This window comes from Scyliorhinus torazame, chromosome 16 (genome assembly GCF_047496885.1).
Source record: "Scyliorhinus torazame isolate Kashiwa2021f chromosome 16, sScyTor2.1, whole genome shotgun sequence".
Classification (NCBI taxonomy): Eukaryota; Metazoa; Chordata; class Chondrichthyes; order Carcharhiniformes; family Scyliorhinidae; genus Scyliorhinus; species Scyliorhinus torazame.
The window spans coordinates 173,911,474-173,931,953 of record NC_092722.1 but is presented as its reverse complement, the minus strand read 5'-3'; the positions used below and the strand labels follow the sequence as shown (position 1 = coordinate 173,931,953).

General features: G+C 46.0%; 1 protein-coding gene and 1 long non-coding RNA gene across 3 annotated transcripts in view; one reads left to right on the top strand and one right to left on the bottom strand.

Annotated features, from left to right (window-relative positions):
- The window catches only part of LOC140393237 (uncharacterized), a 246,488-nt gene that overhangs the window by 35,416 nt on the left and 190,592 nt on the right, over window positions 1-20,480 (top strand). The window lies entirely within an intron of this gene.
- Window positions 13,425-20,480, bottom strand: part of LOC140393235 (uncharacterized) — a 407,232-nt gene continuing 400,176 nt past the window's right edge. For both annotated transcript variants that reach the window (XM_072479489.1, XM_072479491.1), the window contains 3 exons: window positions 19,571-19,639; window positions 17,493-17,586; window positions 13,425-14,498 (listed from right to left, as the gene is read on the bottom strand). In XM_072479489.1, coding sequence (XP_072335590.1) covers window positions 14,459-14,498; window positions 17,493-17,586; window positions 19,571-19,639 — 203 coding nt within the window. In that variant the 3' untranslated portion in view covers window positions 13,425-14,458. The remainder of the gene's footprint in view (window positions 14,499-17,492; window positions 17,587-19,570; window positions 19,640-20,480) is intronic.

Below are 20,480 nucleotides of genomic sequence, written 5' to 3'. Positions count from 1 at the left end.
CCGGCTGGTGTGAGGGGCTGAAAATGTCCTGCCAATGAGGCTATCAGCACCAATCGGGGTGGCCTTCCCTTCTTGACTTGCTCTCGCAACATCTCCAGTGCTACAACCTACAATGGAGCCGCTTAATTGAATCTTTCATGGGATGTGGGCATTGCTGGCTATTGTTGCCCAAAAATAAGTGCCCTTGAACCGAGCAGTTTGCCAGACATTTCAGAGGGCAGTTGACAAGTTACTGTGGGTCTGGAGTCACATGTAGGCCAGACCAGGTAAAATTGCAGATTTCTTTCCCTAAAGTGAAGCAGCTGGGGTTTTATGACATTCGTTTCATTGACATTATTGGTTTTTAATTCCAGATTTAATTAATTGCGTTCGAAACCCACCGGCTTTTTGATAAAGTGTGTGGATGTAGGAAGTGCAGTTCATGTAGTTCATATGGATTTCAACAAAGCCTTTGACAAGGCCCCACATAGGAGACTGATTGAAACGGTTTAAGCACATGGAATTCGAGGAAATTTGTCGAGATGGATCCAAAGCTGCCTTAGTAATAGGACATAACGGGTGGTGGTCGAAGGCTGTTTGAGTAACTGGAGGCCGATGCCCAACGGTGTACCACAGGGGTTAGTGCTGAGTCTCTTATTGTTTCTTATATATGTAAACGATATGGATGAGAACGTGGGGGGAATGAGAATTAAGTTTGCAGACTACTGCAAGATTGGTAGGGTAAGGTGGTTAACAGTGAAGAGGGTTATAGGATACAGGAAGATATAGAGGGGTTGGTAAGATGGGAAGATCAGTGTCAGATGGTATTTAATCCTTGTAAGTGTGAGGTGATGCATTTTGTAAGAAAAAACAGGACAAGGGAGTATGTAATGAATGGTAAGACACTTGGAAGCCCAGAAGAAAGATGGATCTTGGGGTACTTGTTCACAATTCCCTGAAGGCGGCAGAGTAGAATAGGGTAGTTAAGAAGGCAAATGGGACACTTACCTTTATCAGTTGTGGTATTGAATATAAGAGCAATAAGACTATGATGGAGCTGTACAGAACATTGGTTAGGCCACAGCTGGAGTACTGTGTGCAGTTCTGGTCACCTCATTATAGGAAGGAGGTGACTGCACTGGAAGGGGTACAGAGGAACCTCACCAGGATGTTGCCTGGGATGGAGCATCTGATCTATAAGGAGAGACTGGATAGGCTTGGATTGTTTTCTTTAGAGCAGAGAAGGCTGAGGGGGATATGATTGAGGTGTATAAGATTCTGAGGCATTTGGACAGGGTCAACAGGAAGTAGCTGTTCCCCTTGATTGAGGGATCAATCACAAGGGGGCTTAGTTTTAGGGTGACGGGCAGGAGATTCTGAGAGAATTTTGAGTAAAAAAACTTTCACTCAGAGAGTGGCGAGAATCTGGAATGCACTGCCTGGGAAGATAATGGAGGCTGGAAATCCCACAATCTTTCAAAAGCTCTTGGCTGAGCACTTGAAACACCATCATTTTCAAGGATATGGGATGAGTGCTGGTAAGTGGGATTAGTGCGAGATTAGGGATAGTTATTGTCAGTGCAGGTTCGATGGTCAAAGGGCCTTTTCTGCAATGAATGACTGTACGACTGTGGTGGGATTTGAACCCATGTCCCCAGAGCATTAATGTGAGCCTCCAGATTGCTAATTCAGTGAAATTAACACTACTCCATTTTCTCCCCACGTTTGCTTCTGCATTGTTGACCGAAAAACCAAAACCTTCGGTAACACATTTTTATACCAGCAGAAAAATCATATTTCCTTTAAGTAGCAGCAGCAGCCCTTTATGAACTACTGCCATGCAGGAAATCCTCTACTCAATTAACCGAGTTCCCAGCGTCTGTTCCAATCATGGTAAGGCTCTCGTGGTGGTTATTTAGTTAGTCTGATGTTGGTGCAAACTAATGATTGCAATGTTCGCTGCAATCCCATCCTGCTACATCAGTGCACAGACCATGGGATCAAAATATCTACCCTCACACGTTCTTCAGAATAGTGAGCTTATTGCTGCCATCAAAAAGGGGCACATCATTCCCACTTGATCGAAAAGGAAATTGTCTTATATTTTCCCTGCTGGCAATAACTGAAACTTCCTTCCAACTCCACTGTACATAGATTAGTGTTTATAAATTAATTTAAGAAACAATCATTGATAAAATAAACGTGAACAGGCACATGTCTTATTTTTGATGAACATCAGCCATGAACAGCAATGATTTATTTTGCCAGTTATAACAGGAACTGGAAAATAAGACACTGTATATAACAAGAGAGGATGCTTTGTGGGTGCTTTGTTGCAGTGAAAAATGGGCACGCAAACACGGGTGAGATCTTGCTCTTTGTCATTCGCACTCTGGCTGGTTCTCCAATTCACAAGGAGCAAGAAACAGCAAGGTTAAAGCAACTTTAGGAAAATTATCAAGAGCTAGAAACCTCAAAAAAATACAGAGGCGGTGATCAGAAAGGATAAGACAAACATTTCCAAAGAGTGCCAGAGGCTTTGTATTTGCAGGTGCGCAATGCAATCTTTCTTATTCAGTCATGTAGTGTATTCGAATCTTTGGCAGATATCGCCACTTGAGGGACTGCAAAGTCACTGGAACTTACTTATTGTGACAATTAAAATAATGTGAGTACAGAGGTACATTGAAACATTAAAGAATGATTAATTTATCCATGTTGAGGCAACTGGGTAGACATAATCTAATAATCAGTTCTATAATTATCAGTATGAGATAAGTGTTCAGTACAATAGTAGATTTCTCTCAACACCCACACCTTGTGAAAGATTTTAGATATCGACACACTAGTTAGCCCTGGGATGCTGCTTAGGGGTGTTTTACTGAGCTGTCAGAAACTAGAAATTACAATGAAAATGCTTCATAGATTTGACAGTCCATTAAAGTTGAGGAGAGGAGAATGTGAAAGAGCTTATATATAATTAGTGAACAGAACATGGAAAACAAATTCAAGACGGTCAGGTGCAAAGAACTTCTAGAGGTTCATGATCCAAGTTGAGGATAACGAATGATTAGAAACAATCTTGAGAGAGGCAGGTTATACTTACCATTAGAGTCTGACATGCACAGTTTCTGTATATCAGAGTGCTAACTTACCACTGGGGGCAAGACATCCAATCACAACCCAGTTGCCAAGATTCAAATATAGCCAGTCATTGAGCTCCTTTTTTAAATCGTAGTATATGCAAATTATGTAAATGAGTGTGCATGGTAGCACAATGGTTAGCACCGCAGCTTCACAGCACCAGGGTCCCAGGTTCGATTCCCGGCTTGGGTCACTGTCTGTGGGAGTCTGCACGTCCTCCCTGTGTCTGCGTGGGTTTCTTCCAGGTGCTCCGGTTTCCTCCCACAAGTGCCGGAAGATGTGCTATTAGGTGAATTGGAGATTCTGAATTCTCCCTCTGTGTATCCGAACAGGTGCTGGAATGTGGCGACTAGGGGCTTTTCACAGTCACTTCACTGCAGTGTTAATGTAAGCCTACTTCTGACAATTAGATTATTATTATTATATAGGTTACCAGTTCTAATGCTAGAAATTGGAATTTAGAAAGACTCAACATTGACAGTCAGGATTCTCTCAAGCCATGCGTTTTATTTTTGGCAAAAGTCTTCAGAATACTTTCCAACGAGTAGCTAGATGGCAACAGAAGCCCAAAGTAAGGGTGCATGCATGAGAAAAGTGAACTTCACTGAACTGTGTAATATTGTCAGAAAGGTACAACCTGGAAGTGACTTCTTTCAAAAAAAGGTACATCAAGTACAAGTTCCAACGAGAAAAAGGATATGCTGCTGAAAATGTCTAACTGCCAAAGCAATAGATTGGTAAGCAAGGAAGGTAAATAATTACGGTAGCATTGTGGATAGCACAATTTCTTCACAGCTCCAGGTTTGATTCCGGCTTGGGTCACTGTCTGTGCGGAGTCTGCACATCCTCCCCGTGTGTGCGTGGGTTTCCTCCGGGTGCTCCGGTTTCCTCCCACGGACCAAAGGTGTGCAGGTTAGGTGGATTGGCCATGATAAATTGCCCTTAGTGTCCAAAATTGTCCTTAATGTTGGGTGGGGTTACTGGGTTATGGGGATAGGGTGGACGTTTTGACCTTGGGTAGGGTGCTCTTTCCAAGAGCCGGTGCAGTCTCGATGGGCTGAATGGCCTCCTTCTGCACTGTAAATTCTATGATAATTGACCCAATCTTCCCAGCTATCTTGTAAATTTATGTTACAAGTCTATAATTCCATTTATTTTCCTGAAAAGAATCTTGAAAAGCATTATGCACAAATATAAAATCAGCAGAATGGTAAAATTGTTGTTTAAAAGATAATTATGCACCCAGTATTGCATATATTTTGCAACCTGTGCTTCTTTTTATATCTTTTTTTACAAAATGGCATCTGTCGCTACCTACCTCTAGTTCCATGTCTTGCATGTAGGAAATTAACAGTTGAGTGCATTCTGTTTTACTTGACTTCTCAGAAAAGTTACCATTTCCCTATTCTACTCCATCTTCTCCACAGCAAGTTACCGTGTCTGTCATCACAGTAGAAACACTGGGAGGAGTGTGGGGCGAGATGGGGAAGCACAAATCCTCCGACAAGGGCAAGTATTTGAAATTGTGGCGAAATATCTGACCAGTGCCCTGAATCCATAATTTGCTATTGCTGGATCTTCTACTAGATTCTGTATTGGCAAGTGAGGGGACATGTTAGCCACAAGGTATAGCTGTTCCAATCTGACATTTCCAACACTGCCTATAGATAAATATGTCAGTGTGTGATAGCATATTGCACCATTATTAACATGATTCACCTGCATAATAGTTCTGCTGAATATTCTTTATTGAGTCACGTATATCTGCTCAACAAGATGAGTGCAAAATATATATTGAGACCTCAGTAAGGATTGGGGTTTTTAATGCCCAAGCCTCATTCCCGTACCAGCCTCCCCGAACAGGCGCCGGAATGTGGCGACTAGGAGCTTTTCACAGTAACTTCATTTGAAGCCTACTTGTGACAATAAGCGATTTTCATTTCATTTCATTTTTCATTTCATCTGCATGCCTTCTCAAAACTAGCAGAAAGCAGCAATTGATTGAAGCAGACGTTTGGGTGGTCAGAGGCTAATGCCAGATACCAAAGGATTGAGCATCGTGAAGACTTTCTGGGATTTGGAGCAGGGATGGCTGCTGTTTCTCCTCATGTTACAGAAGGAACAATTTTGTCTGCCTTGGATGACCTCTTAACCCTCATGACGACCAGAGGGAAAACTGCAGCAACTTTCCTGCTCAGGTCTAGGTTGAAGCAAATCCAGGGTCCCGTTGACGCAATAAGATCCCAATTTTCATAAATTAATGAGGCTTCTGTCGTGTTGGGTGTTCTGGTTCACAAACAAGCCAACAATGCTGGAAGTGGTGTAACGCTATTTTATTAACTGTTCAACTAAGCTAACATACTGTAAACGTGGATATAAGCAATACCAACTTAACTGTGGACCCTTTCCTATCACTAGCTATGGTGAGGCACTCAGCACATGGTGAATGTCTGTGATGCAGGATGTGAGCTCTGTGCTCTGAGCTGGCTGCTGCTAGAATGAGCGGGAACTCTCCTGTCCCCTGTTTTTATAGTGCTTGTGCTCTCACTGGTGATTGGCTGCGGTGTTATGTATGCTGGTTGGTCCTACTGCATGTCTACCAGTGTGTATATGTGATTGCACCATAATGTATGGTGTATATTATTATATATTATATATTAATGTATATTATGACATCCCCTTTTTTACAAAGAACATGTGCCTATGTGAGAATGAATAACATGTAATGAGTGTATCTGACCATGTGTGTGTAGTATTTACATAACTATGTACATGAGGCTAGTCTATATACGCGGGAAGGTGCCTGGTGCAGAGAAAAGAAAAACAAGGGGCGCGATTCTCCACTCCCACGCCGAAGTGGCCACGCCGTCGCGAACGCCGTCGAGGTTCACGACGGCGCGGAACGGCCCTGGTCCCGACCGATTCAGGCCCTGACAATGGGCCAGTATCAGGGCCGCGTCATCTACCCGCGCCAGGCCTTGTCGCCCGCGTAAAAGCGGCGCCGATTAGATGACGCGGCCGGCGCCGCATAACAGACGTCATCCGCGCATGCGCGGGTTGGCCGGCGCCAACCTGCTCATGCGTGGTTGCCGTCCTGTCCAAATCCGCCCCGCAAGAAGATGGGGGACGGATCTTGCGGGGCCGTGGAAGGAAGGCGGTCCTCCTTCAGAGAGGACGGCCCGATGATCGGTGGGCACCGCTCGCGGGCCACCCCACATTCCAGGTGAAGCCCGGTGCAGGCCTCCCCCCCAGCGTTCACGCACCGCCCACGACTGTGACCAGGTGTGGACGGCGCTGGGGGGAACCCGCCGTTTTGGCCTGGCCGCTTGGCCCATCCGGGCCTCAGAATAGCGGGGGTGCCGGAGAATCGCCATTTTGGGTATCTCCGACGATTCTCCGGCCTGCGGCCCGCGAAACTCGACCGGGCCGTTCCCGCCGCTTGAGAATCGCAGGAGGGCGTCGGACCGGCGTCCCCGGAGATTTTGGCAGCCCAGGCGATTCTCCCAACCGGCGTGGAAGTGGAGAATCACGCCCAAGGTGTTACACCAACAACAAAACTAATAACGAATGCTATAAACAAACGAGTGAAATGCTGAAACAGGATGAAAGAACAAAGCATTGAGTCCAACATTGTAAGGCTCATAAATCAAGTCTCTGAGGTGGGCGACGAATTCGGGTTGACCGCCTCAAGGGTGGGTCAGGAGCCACCGGCTGAGGATCGGGTCGGGCCACGGCCAAGTGAGGAGGATGCAGAGTATCCGGAAGCTCTACAAAGTCCAGGTCGGGGACAACAGGAGGGCGTGGCACCGGTGGAGGATTGCGTAGCGAGCGTGGAACCAGGCGAAGGGCACACCGATTGCGGCGGCGAATGGAGCCATCAGGCAGACGAACCAGGAATGAGCGGGGAGCCACCAGCCGAAGAACCACAGCAGTCGCAGACCAGCCACCCTCCGGAAGATGGATTTGGACGTTGTCACCTGGCGCCAGAGCAGGAAGATCAGTCGCTCGAGCATCATGCGCCGCCTTGTGCTGCGCGCGAGACTGTTGCATCCGCTGAAGGACCGGAGAATGGTCGAGGTCTGGGACGTGAATGGACGGTACAGTGGTCCTGAGGGTGCGACCCATCAGCAGCTGGGCTGGTGACAGGCCTGTGGACAGTGGAGCCAAGCGATAGGCCAGCAAGGCGAGGCAGAAGTCGGATCCTGCATCAGCAGCCTTGCAGAGGAGCCTCTTTACGATGTGGACGCCCTTTTCTGCTTTGCCATTTGACTGGGGGTGCAGGGGCCTGGACATCACGTGTACAAAGTTGTACCTGCTGGCGAAGTTTGACCATTCCTGGCTCACGAAGCAGGGGCCATTGTCCGACATCACAGTGAGTGGGATGCCGTGACGAGCAAAGGTCTCTTTGCAGGCACGGATAACAGCCGATGACGTGATGTCGTACAGGCATATAACCTCGAGATAGCTGGAAAAATAATCAACTATGATAACATAGTCCCTGCCGAGCGCATGGAACAGGTCCACGCCTACCGTAGACCAAGGGGACGTGACCAACTCATGGGGCTGAAGGGTCTCCCGTGGTTGGGCCGGCTAGAACCGCTGACAGGTGGGGCAATTGAGCATAGTGTTGGCAATGTCCTCATTTATGCCAGGCCAGTAGACAGCCTCACGGGCCCTCCGTCGGCACTTCTCTACGCCGAGATGGCCCTCCTGCAGCTGCTCTAAAACCAGGTGATGCATGCTGTGTGGGATCACGATGCGGCCCAGCTTCAGGAGGACACCATCAACGACTGCCAGATCGTCTTGAATATTATAGAACTGCAGGCATTGTCCCTTGAGCCATCCGTCAGTCATGTGGCACATCACACGTTGTAGCAGGGGATCAGCTGCAGTCTCACGGCAAATGTGGGTTAGGCGTTCATCCGTGGCCGGCAGATTGGCGGCCGTGAAGGCCACATGGGCGTCAGCTTGCCAAACGAACCCCTCTGGGTCGGACGGAGTGGTGACTGCCCTGGACAGAGCGTCGGCTATGATCAGGTCCTTACCCGGTGTGTACACGAGCTGGAAATCATATCTCCGGAGCTTGAGCAGAATGCGTTGTAGGCGAGGGGTCATGTCATTGAGGTCTTTTTGGATGATGCCGACCAGCGGGCGATGGTCGGTCTCCACAGTGAACTGGGGAAGGCCATACACATAGTCATGGAACTTGTCGACACCGGTCAACAGGCCTAGGCACTCCTTCTCGATTTGCGCATAGCGCTGCTCTGTGGGGGTCATGGCCTGCGACGCATAGGCAACAGGGGCCCATGACGAGGCGTCATCACATTGCAGGAGCACCGCCCCTAAGCCAGATTGGCTAGCGTCCGTTGATATTTTCATCTCCCTTGCAGGATCGAAAAACGCCAATACCGGGGCGGTGGTCAGCTTGACCGTGAGCTCCTCCATTCACGCTGGTGGGCGGGAAGCCACTGGAAGTCCGTCGTCTTCCTAATTAGGTTGCGGAGAGCCGTGGTGTGGGAAGCGAGGTTAGGGATGAACTTTCCCAGGAAGTTGACCATTCCTAAGAACTGGAGCAACGCCTTCTTATCCGCCGGCTTCTGCATGACTGTGATGGCTGCCACCTTGTCCGCATCCGGCCACACACCCAACCAGGAGATGTGGTCTCCTAAAAACGAGTTCGGTCTGGCCGAAATTACATTTGGCTCTGTTGAGGTGCAGGCCTTAGTCCCGTATTCGCTTAAAAGCGCGTTGGAGGCGACTGATATGCTCCTGCGGGGTGGTGGACCAGATGATGATGTCGTCCACATAGACGCGCACACCCTCGATGCCCTCCATCATCTGCTCCATGATGCGGTGGAACACTTCAGATGCTGATATAATTCCAAATGGCATTCTTTTGGAGCAGTACCTGCCAAATGGGGTGTTGAAAGTACACAGCTTTCTGCTGGACTTGTCCAATTGAATCTGCCAGAAGCCCTTTGATGCGTCCAGCTTGGTGAATATGTTGGCTCGAGCCATCTCGCATATGATCTCCTCACGCTTGGGGATAGGGTAATGATGTTACGATTTAAATCCTTCGGGTCGATACAGATCCGGAGCTCGCCGGAGGGCTTCTTGACGCATACCATGGAACTGACCCAGTCGGTTGGTTCCGTCACTCTGGAAAGCACTCCTTGATCCTGGAGGTCCTGCAGCTGCTGCTTGAGGCGGTCAGGGGCTGGTTTAGCACAGGGCTAAATTGCTGGCTTTGAAAGCAGACCAAGGCAGGCTAGCAGCACGGTTCAATTCCCGTACCAACCTCCCCGAACAGGTGCCGGAATGTGGCGACTCGGGGCTTTTCACAGTAACTTCATTTGAAGCCTACTTGTGACAATAAGCGATTTCATTCATTCATTCATTTCATTCCTTGAGGGGTGCTGGGAGTCTTCGAGGTGCATGAACCACAGGCGTGGCGTCCTGTTTGAGCAGGATTTTGTATGTGTTGGGAAGTGTGCCCATGCCTTCGAAGCCATCTCGGTGTTGAGTGATGATGGCACTTAGTTGCGCCCTGAAGTCCGCATCTTGGAAGTCAGACGTGTCCTCTGGAGATGGGAATGTACGCGCTGCACGAGGTTGAGGAGCTTGCACGCCTGTGCGCCTAGCAGGGAGTCCTTTGAGGAGCCCACGATCTCGAAGGATAGGGTGACTTTTCGCGAGTTGTGCGTCACCTTGAGTTGGCATGACCCGGGGCGGGGATGACGTTACCATTATAGTTGACCAATTGGCAATTGGATGGAAGAATTGTTGGTTTGACCCCCAGGGTTCGAAATGCTGACCATGCGAGGAGATTGGCGGAAGCACCAGTGTCCAGATGGAATCTGATCTGGGATCGGTTGACCGTCAGGGTGGCACACCACTCGTCGTCCGGATCAATGCTGTGTACCAACAGCGGCTGGTGGTTTCGATTCGGGGACAGCCTGTTCTTGGTTATGACAGTGACTCGAAAAGGCTCCCTGTCCTTGGTGTCACTGGTCTGCATGAAGTCAGGATCGGACTCTGTTTGGGGGTAGGTAACTGCTTGTTGCAGGGTTCTTCGGAGGTTTATTTCATTTCCTGGTTCAATTTGAGGCATTGTGCTGTCATTCCAGTTGAAGGAAGGTTGTTTTACAGCTTTAAAAGATTTTTTCTTTGATTTGGGATGTTTCCCCTTTAAATGGGCGTGGTCCGGGGCCTCTGATGTCATGACGCCCGTGACGTAGCACGTAGGAGGCATTTGCACATGTGCAGATCGCGGTTCCTTTACTGATGGCTGTTTTCGTGATTGCACATGCACGACGTCGCGCAACTGCGCAAGTGCAGTCCCTTTAGAAAGATGGCCGCCGACCAAAATCATTCTCTGCTCCGGGATTTCGGCCTCGAGGTGAGTACTGGCGCTTCTCTTACCTTTCCTTGCTGGTTGGAGTGTGTTTTCCTCACAGTATTTGCCGAATTTGTCCAGGACTGCCTGGAAGTCGCTCCTGTTTTGCCCCTTGGAGAACTTGAATTTTTAAAAGATTTCTTCTGCTCTGGCACCGGCGATGGTGAGGAGAAGCTCTGTTTTTTCAGGATCGGCCAGGTCTTCTAGTTCGGCTGCCAGCAGGAAGATTTCAAACTTTTGCTGGAATGCCCGCTAGTTTTCGTGGAGATCGCCGTGGCACTGGAGCTGCTGTGGAACCCGGATCTTGAACATCTTGCCTGGGTATCGTTACTGGTTGTCACTGTACGCTGAGGTGCCGGCGATGTGAAGCGGCGGCGGCGGGTTGATGTTCTCCATGCTGTAGAATGCCGGAATGCTGATTAGTTGCAGGTGGGTCTCAGAAGTGCTAGATTGCGGCCACTCCTTGTACCATGTTGTGTTGGGTGTTCTGGTTCACAAACAAGCCAACAATGCTGGAAGTGGTGTAACGCTATGTAATTAACTGTTCAACTATGCTAACATACTGTAAACGTGGGTATAAGCAATACCAGCTTAACTGTGGACCCTTTCCTATCACTAGCTATGGTGAGGCACTCAGCACATGGTGAATGTCTGCGATGCAGGCTGTGAGCTCTGTGCTCTGAGCTGGCTGCTGCAAGAATGAGCGGGAACTCTCCTGTCCCCTGTCCTTATAGTGCTTGTGCTCTCACTGGTGATTGGCTGCCGTGTTATCTATGCTGGTTGGTCCTACTGCATGTCCATCAGTGTGTGTATGTGATTGCACCATAATGTACTGATGTATGTTCTGACAGCTTCTGCCTACTTCCACTGCAGGTGCCTCAGCCACCTAACCACAGTAAGCGGTTAAAATGGTGGCACGAAGGACTGCAGCAGGAACAGACTGGTACACGGAATTTTAGAATTCCCCCCTTCCCCACTCTTGCTTACTGGAGTGGGTTAAATTCCCCTTGGTGTTTCTGCTAAAAATCAGATGAAGGAAAGTCAAGTTTGGCAGTTCCACTGAGAGGTTTAATTTGACGGCTGGACCACACGTCAAGCATCACGGCACAGGTCTCCAGCTCTGAGCAGCCACAATATTAGGTGGCCGAGGTGCCTCAGGGCTGTCGGACGGGAGGTAGGAAGGCAAGGAGGTTGGGGGTCCCTTATCCATGAAGGTGTTGGGACAGGGTGGAAGCGGGTGAGGCAGAAGTCAAGGCTGATTTTCCTGGACCTGGAGGAACATTCCTGCTTCTCTTAGCCCCACATATTGTAGACAGACTTGCCTTTGACCAGACAACCAGCCAATACTGGTAGGACTGTGAATGCGAACATGTTCTTCTTGGTTCAGGTACCTCACCATCTCTGCCATGCTGCAGGACTAAATCTTTAGTCAGATAAAAGAAAATTACTGCGGATGCCAGAATCAGAAACAAAAGCAGAAAATGCTGGAAAATCTCAGCGGGTCTGGCAGCATCTGTGGAGAGAGAACAGAGCTAACGTTTCGAGTCTGCACGAATCTTTGTCAGAGCTGAAAATTCAGTCTTAGTGTACTTTTTAAAAAATGCCTTTTGTGAAATGCACCCATACTTGCGAGACGGCTGCTTTTATGCAACTGTCTGGGTTTCATTTCCCTCTCAGAGTGACACGGCTTTTAAAGGAAAGCCATGCTGGAACATTGGAATAACCTATAATTATCAGAGCTTTCAACATAAAGGTGGGTAAATGGATCTCAAAATAATGTTATACATTGGCAGATAGGTTTGATCTTCAGTCTAATTTGGTTTAAGTGACCTTTTGAAATGACATTTCATTTATCAGAAAGAGTATATTTAATTTTCATTAGAATGAAAGATGTTAATCATGTCATAGTTTGCCCTATTCATACTGAATACTAAACATTGTGGCTGGTAGGACATTCAGCCGATGCAGATATTTATTTAGAGATCTTTATAAATCAGTGCTAATACAGAAATAATTGAGAATGGAAGATTTGAATTGCTTTAGTCTTCTGAGGTGTAGTGATTACTTAATTATTAATTAAGCATCACTTACATCAGTAGTTCTTCATAGAAAAGATATATACAGTCAAATTTCTTTAAAATCAAAGATTTTTGCTAAATAACAGCTTGATATTATAAAGGATTTCATCTTATTAACACTCCATATGCATTTCTACAAATAATTAAAGCCACTATTTAACAGAACCATCATCGAATAGTAAAATTATCATAACAGTTCCATGAACTAAAACATTAACAAAATAATTAGATATATTGAAGAGGGACTCATGGGGACTTTGCACCAAATCTTCAGCCAAAAGTGCAAAGTGGGAGTTAGGCTCAGCCTCCTTCTGAGGTTCCCAGCATCACAGACGCCAGTCTTCAGCCAATTCCATTCACTCCCCATGGAATGGCCGAATGCACTGGATACTGCAAAGACTATGGGCCGTGACAATATTCTGGCAATTATACGGAAGACTTGTGCTCCAGAACTTGCCGTACTCCTATCCGAGCTGTTCTGGTCCACGTACAAGATAGGCAGTTACTCTGTAATATAGAAAAATGCCTGCCACTGTCCTGTACACTAAACGGGGGACAAGCCCAGCTCGGCCAATTACCGCCCCATCAGTCTATTCTTGATTATCAGTAAAATGATGGAAGGGGTCATCAACAGCGCTAGAAAGTGGCACATGCTTAGAAACAACCTGCTCGTTGATGTTCAGCTTGGTTCCGCCAGGGAATGCCCGCGTCCCAGGCTGCATATGGCTGACGACCTGCATCGGTCGTGCCGTAAAACATGGTGCCAGCCATGCGTGAACCCTAACCCGCCAACCGTGACACCACAGCCCACCCCATGGCCACTCCCCCACTAGTCCCCCCAGCCCTAACAGAAGCCCCCCCAGCCAGCGGCATGGATCCTAGCCGAGTGTGGTGGCGCTGGACACAGTCCGTAGTCAGCACTTACCCTGACCATCCTGGGGTCTCCTGTGGCCCGGGAGACCCCACTGATGTCGTTCCACGTTTGTGTGGTCCAGCACTGATCGGCGCCCAGCTGCAGCCTCCCTGGGGAGGCCGAAGAATCAAGAGAGGCCGCTGGATACCATGCAGGTTGGTTATAAATAGGATTACGACGTACTCCCATGAGCATCATTCGGTCCCGCCGATTTGGGGCGCGTTTCCGACTCCGAAGTCTCGCGGGACTTCTGAGAATCCCGGCAGGCGTGGAGCCTGTTGGGAGGATCGCTGTAGGCCTCTTCCATCATTCTTCGGCCATGTTGCGCTCAAGGGAGAGCACAACGTGGCCGGAGATTCGCTCCCTCTGTTTTCAAGAAGCAGCTAGATATAGCAGTTGGGCCGAAAGGGATCAAAGGATCTGAGGGGGAAGGCGGGATCAGGATATTGAGTTTGGTGATCAGCCATGATCATAATGAATGGCGGAGCAGGCTCGAAGGGATGAACATGCTCCTATTTTCTATGTTCCTGACTTGTCTTCGGGATAAAAATTGAACATGACACATCGTTAAGTACTGCACAGGGATGGAGCAGGCTTCTATCAAGGTCAGAAGGACTATGAGAAAGTGCACTGTGTACTCAACTCCTAAGGTAATGACAAAATGGTTAGTCTGATAAAGGTGTCTGTTCATGGTAAGCATGGAAAGTGTATGTGATGGGAATTGGACCTGGATTTTGTGTTGCTATAAATTTGATACAAAATTCTCACTGTCAAACAACAGAATTCTGTTCCTCTGTTCACCTGGAAATAAAGGTCAAAGTATTTGCTGGTTGCTTAAGTTTCAAAATTCATAAGTGGAATTCAGAAGTGTTAATATTTTGTAAAATCCTTTTCCTTCCTGAAGTTCGTAGATTGAACCATTTGATCAATGCAGCGGCCTCTTTTTTGTCAGATCGCCTGGGCATACGCCAGTTGTATCTTCTTGCTCCTAAAATAAAATAATAAATTCTCTTACACAGCTGCTTTTACCATGTTACAACACTTGATAAAGTACTTCATTGGCTGTAAAATGCTTTGGAATGTCCTGAGACTGGGAACAGCATAAAGGATATCTAACTCTTTTTACACTTATCTATTTTATATTAGTATTAGAAAATGGATGGCGCATTTCGATTGATCCAGGTTGCTTGTTTGAATGAATAGGGGTTTCATTATGTTTTTATTTCTGAAGATAGAAACATGCTTTCTGTCCTATATAATGTGTATCTAATCCTAATCAACACAATTTATTTTATTTCTACATTGTGTTATCGGTTGTATATTTCAATGTAAAATTGTTAAGTTCATCTGACTGTTTAACTTCAAAAGATTCAATAGAATCAGAAGTTTATAATTTTAAAGGAAAGCTTGATATTATAAGGGATTTAATCTTAATAACACTTCACATACTTTTCTACATGAAGTTAAAGCCACTATTTAACAGCACCATGTTTGAATCGGGAAAGGTGGACTGTTCTTTTAGGGTTTAACTTTGTTACAGGTGCTACATTTACTAACACCAAAACAGGTTTGAAAAGAACAAGCACAATTGATCTGTTAAGAACGTGCTGTATTTTTGTGTTTCTGTTCAGTATTTAATTGCAAATAAATGTATTGGCTGTAAAAAATTAGATCTGTGCTTAATATCTAACTTGAAGAGTGGTGTGTAACAGATGCCAATGGTTAGGTAATAAGCAAATTACAATAAGCAGGACGGATATTAATCCCCAGCATTTGTGCAAGTGAATCATGAGAAAGTGGATTATTGGACTTTTGGAGGCAAATTCCATTTGTGATATCTGTCATAGACCTTATCAGAGAATTTACAGTGCAGAAGGAGGCCATTCAGCCCACTGAGACTGCACCGGCCCTTGGAAAGAGCACCCTACTTAAGCCCACACCTCTACCCTATCCCCGTAACCCAGTAACCCCACTTAACCTTTTTTGGACACTAAGGACAATTTTTTTTAGCATCGCCAATCCACCTATCTTGCACATCTTTGGACTGTGGGAGAAAACTGGAGCACCTGGAGGAAACCCACGCAGACAGGGAGAGAACATGCAGACTCCGCGCAGACAGTGACCCAAGCCGGGAATCAAACCTGGAACCTTGGAGCTGTGAAGCAACAGTGCTAGCCACTGTGCTACCATGCCATCCATCAACACTTAAACCATTAAGAGAAAGTGGTTCTCTAAAATAGCTATACACCAGAAAATCTGCTTTGAAACTATCTACTGTTTCCTGATCTTTCTCTTCTTAAGCCTGAATTTACTTTCAAAAGAAGAGGCTCCCACCTTTGCGAAAATTGTGCTGGAGACCTGAATCCAGAGGTCCCCCCCCCCTCCTCCCCCACCCCACCCCACCCCCAAACCAGGCCCCCACAATTTTAACAGGGTGGGAGAATGGGGCTGGATCAAACTTTGGGCTTGGTGGTTCATAGGGAAAGCCACCCATGTAAAGGTGCAGCTGCCTTCAATCTGATCTGAATTTCACAAGAGGATGGTGGGAAATATGGTTTGTGTACATCAGACTTGGTCGGAGAAGGTTCAAACTTACCAGAGTTTTTTGGAGACATAGAGTACTCCTTGGGAGAGGGCCACCTTTGGCAGAGGTCAGATGCCCTTTGGGAGAGGAAAGATGTCCCTTCGGATTATTAAAAGTAGACATGAATGTACGTAAAAAGTGGATAAAATCATTGTAGTCAAAGGGACGTGGGGGTGGGGGTTAAGAGGCAAGTGCTGGAGGGCTGTTTGCTGTTTCAGTCTTTTTTCACCACTGGCACAAAATGTCCGAGCACCGAGGCGGGCCTTTCATCCGGCCCAACTCTGACCCGGCAGCTCCTCTGGCTGCCTGTGAACAAACTCTTTCTGGGAGCATTGGGTATAACTCCCATAAATATATTCCCCACCCCACGTGGAACAAAGTTTAAATTTTTCAGGAGTCGGGTTTGCGGAGCCAGGAATTCTCCCACCTATGTGCACCTGATGGAAGAGCGAAACTTCAAGCCTTAGAGTTTAAGTGGACAAAAAGAAAATGAGCATGTATTTGGTCCAAAGAAGTGATGAGGTGAAGGCTGCTTTTGAATGCTTTCAGGTGTGACTTCATCGTAGTGTTAATGTAAACCTACTTGTGACATTAATAAAGATGAATATTATTAAAATCCACATTCCAGTTGCATTGGTTTTCATACCAATCAAAAAACATTGAAGTTGCAATGAACGTGAATGATTTTCCAGTATTATCGTTATTAGTGCTGAAATCAATTATATTGTGACTATACCACTAATAATATAATAATAATAATCTTTTTATTGTCACAAGTAGGCTTACATTAACACTGCAATGAAGTGACTGTGAAAAGTACCTAACCGCCACATTCTTGCACCTCTTCGGGTACATAGAGGGAGAATTCAGAATTCTCAGTCGGTACGGGTATTGAACCCGTTTTGCTGGCCTTGTTCTGCATTACAAACCAGCTGTCTAGCCCACTGAGCTAAACCAGCCCAAATAAAAGTCAATCAATAACAGAACTATTCAAGTTAAAATAAAGTAGTACTTTATGCTATTTTAGTAGATCCATTACTATCCTCACTGTTTGAATGGGTTGCAATATTGTGTTACACACCCTCACTTGCATCCTAGCTCCATCTACCAAGCATTTACAGCTACAGCTATAGATGTGATACAGCGATAGATGTGATAAGGTCACCCACCCAATTGGGACTTGAACTCACTGAGAGCGAGAGTGGAGGGCGGCCATACAGGATGGATAAGAAAAGTAACTCTCAGATTATTTAACATTAAGATTTATTGTGATTTAGTCACAGGCAGCTCATTTGCAATTTCCCTGCCTTCATTTAGGTCCATAAAAATTTTAACCACTGAGATACAGACTTAATTATAGTGCTTGCTGCTCTGCTGCACAGTTCAAAAATACTCTACCTGGCTATGTTATTGGCCAGCAGTTTCAACCTGGACATGGTGATGAGATGTCCACCTTCTCGTGCAACCTCATTAGTTGACTTCCAGGAGAGTTCTGAGGGAAGAGAAACACTGCTGGATCTACAATATGCCATAATATATGGAGTGACTTACAACAAAGAATTGCTAGTATTAACTGCTGTAAACATTAGATTAGAACTTATGCCATCAAACAGAAATATGTTTAAGACACAAATCTTGTTCACTACATTGCTTAAAATTCCTTTGCAACTCCAGCTTAAATTCAAAGTGAATGAATGGAAAGGTAAGGAGGGAAAATATTTACCAGAAGCCAGTACCACAGTCCATGAAACTATTATATTGCCCAACCTGTTTGAAATCACCGAATAACATTCGATTCAAGAGTTGAATAGGACTCAGGTGATGGTGAATAATCCAATTTTAGTCCACCCTCAATGAACTCTGACTGATCTTTTCGCATCACAGGTCATGAAATGTTTGTTCAGTGATATATAGCTTGAAGTGGGAATATTTAACCGAGAGGGCTCAGTGTTGAATGACGGCTAGAAATACACAAATATTAATTGATAATATTATGTGAATTTATATTTATTTTGGTTTTGAAAGCTACTCCACCACCCATCCCAAATGAACAGATTGACTACATTAATCACCGTAAATCAACATAAAACAAACAAATTAAAAAGGTAGTATCACTTCAAAAGATTTTTTGCTTAGATGCATAGCAAGTTCTAAGGCACAAAGCAAAAGGTGTTGTGCATTATCAAATTTTAAGCTTTTATAGTGAAAAAGTATTGGGCAAGATACCCCGTCCAGCCACACCTGTTTTCTGGTGCGGTACACCCTCCGCCGACAGCGAGATTCTCCATACTGGTAGCTGGCCAATGGGGTTTCCCATTTTTGGGCACCCCCCACACCATCGGGAAATCCACAGGCGTGAGTGCGCTGCTGGTGAAACGGAGAATCCAGCCCATTATGGTTTTCTGTGGTGACTGGTATCAAGAATGCCTCTCTGGGCTGACAGTAGATCTCAGAATTAGGGGCATGATATAAGAAGTGAGTGTCATGTGAAATCCCAATGACAAATCAGAAGTATCACAGTGTATGTCAGTGAAAAGGTGAGCAACAAGATCTTGGTGGTGAATCATTCTTGAATGAGAGTGCCGTGACCGATCATTATGGAAACCAAAGGCAAATTAACTGGCGTTAACTCCACATGGAGGCATGCAACCGCACAGAACAAAGTATAAAAATCATGTCATAATGATTGGAGTGGGGCCCGTCATAATACTTCTTCTGTTTAGTCTGGGTGGGCTGAGGCCAAATTTAGTACTCCAGCTGAGATCAGTGGTCCAACACACATGGCAGAACAATTCATTTTAATTTAAAACTGGTCGCCGTTCAGGCCAATGTACATTTCTCATTATCATCATTGCATTGAGGAGTTTCTAAACTATACAACAAGAACTGATTCTGTTTGAACAGTCCACCCCTTTTGCTATTGTGATGAAATACAGTTCCTCACTGCGTGAAAGCTGGCATGTCTTTTTTTCGTAGTTTGGAATGCAGTCGATTGTTTCTGAGAATAATATCCGTGCTGTTCCCTTTGCTCACGGTAATTTACCAAAGGTACCACCATTTCATATTATCTAGTGAGCCAACTAGAAAGTGCACATGGATATCAATAGTATTAATGGTGACGCTCTTTCTGGTTAAATTCCACATTACATAATTACATGAAGAATTTTGATTTACTGGATCGCTATCAGCTTCCATGAAATTGAACCCCAATAATACTCAATGGCGATTTTGGTGATTGTGCAATAAGGCCACATCAATGCAGCATCAATTATAAAACTCTACTGATTTTCATTTCCATATTGCAGTGAGGTATTTTTGGCAGCTGAATAGTACCGTCAGTTTTACACTACCGTCCAAAGGCAAAATTACTCCCAACACCTTTTAGGGAGGAGGGGGGTTGAGAAACCTGAAAATTAAAAAGCATTTCACAGAATCAGGTCTCCTCCCTGCCAAAGGTAAAATACTCCTCCCCTTACCTGGTGTCATCTGTAGATGTTCCTTATGCAGCTCTACCTGTTCCAGCAGTATTAAGTATGCTGTAATCTCTGGTAAGCCATGTTAAGAAAATTAAATACACGGCAATAACAAAGAGTATGAGCACACTTCAATGTTAAATATGCACTTATAAAGGAAGCAACTCCAATGGTGGTGAGATTCCACAGGTACTTGGATAAGGAGCGCATTCTACAGTGGGCCAAGCAGACACGGAGCTGTAATTGGGACAATAGTATCCTGCGGGTCTACCAAGGCCTGAGTGTGGAGGTGGCCAGGACAGGAGCAGGCTTCAACCAGATTAGGTCGATCCTTTTTAAGAAACAGGTGAAGTTCGGACTGTTGTATCCGGCTCGTCTCTGGGTCACATACGAGGAACAGCACTTTTATTTCGAGTCGCCTGAGGACGCGCTGGAGTTCGTGAAAAGGAAAGGACTGGTGGTGGACTGAGAACTTTTGAACTTTGCTGCAACGTTCATCTTTTTTTTTCTTTTTGTCTCTGTGTTCTTTTTAAAAAAGTTTCTCGTTTTTCATTTTATGGAAGCTGTTTGTAATGCCTTCTGTATTGATTTGGGACCAGTGGCAGAGCTGAGTGAGTTAAGGTTTTCATTTGCACTGTTGGGGGATGGAGGTGTGCTTGTTTAGATTTTGGTTTCTTTCTGTCAGGCAATTGTGTGAGGATTGTTTGATGTTGGAGTATGTTTGTATGAGCGGCAGGGGCGGGGGGGGTGGAAACAATAGGTGGGAGACTATCCGGCACCAGGGATGGTGGGCTAGCTCACGGAAGCGCAGTGGGGGGGGGTGCATATATTCGGTTTATCAAAGGGGTTGGGTTACAGAGTGTTGTTACTAGGGGGAGAGGGGGGGAGAAAATGTTCTGCTGACGAGGGCGGG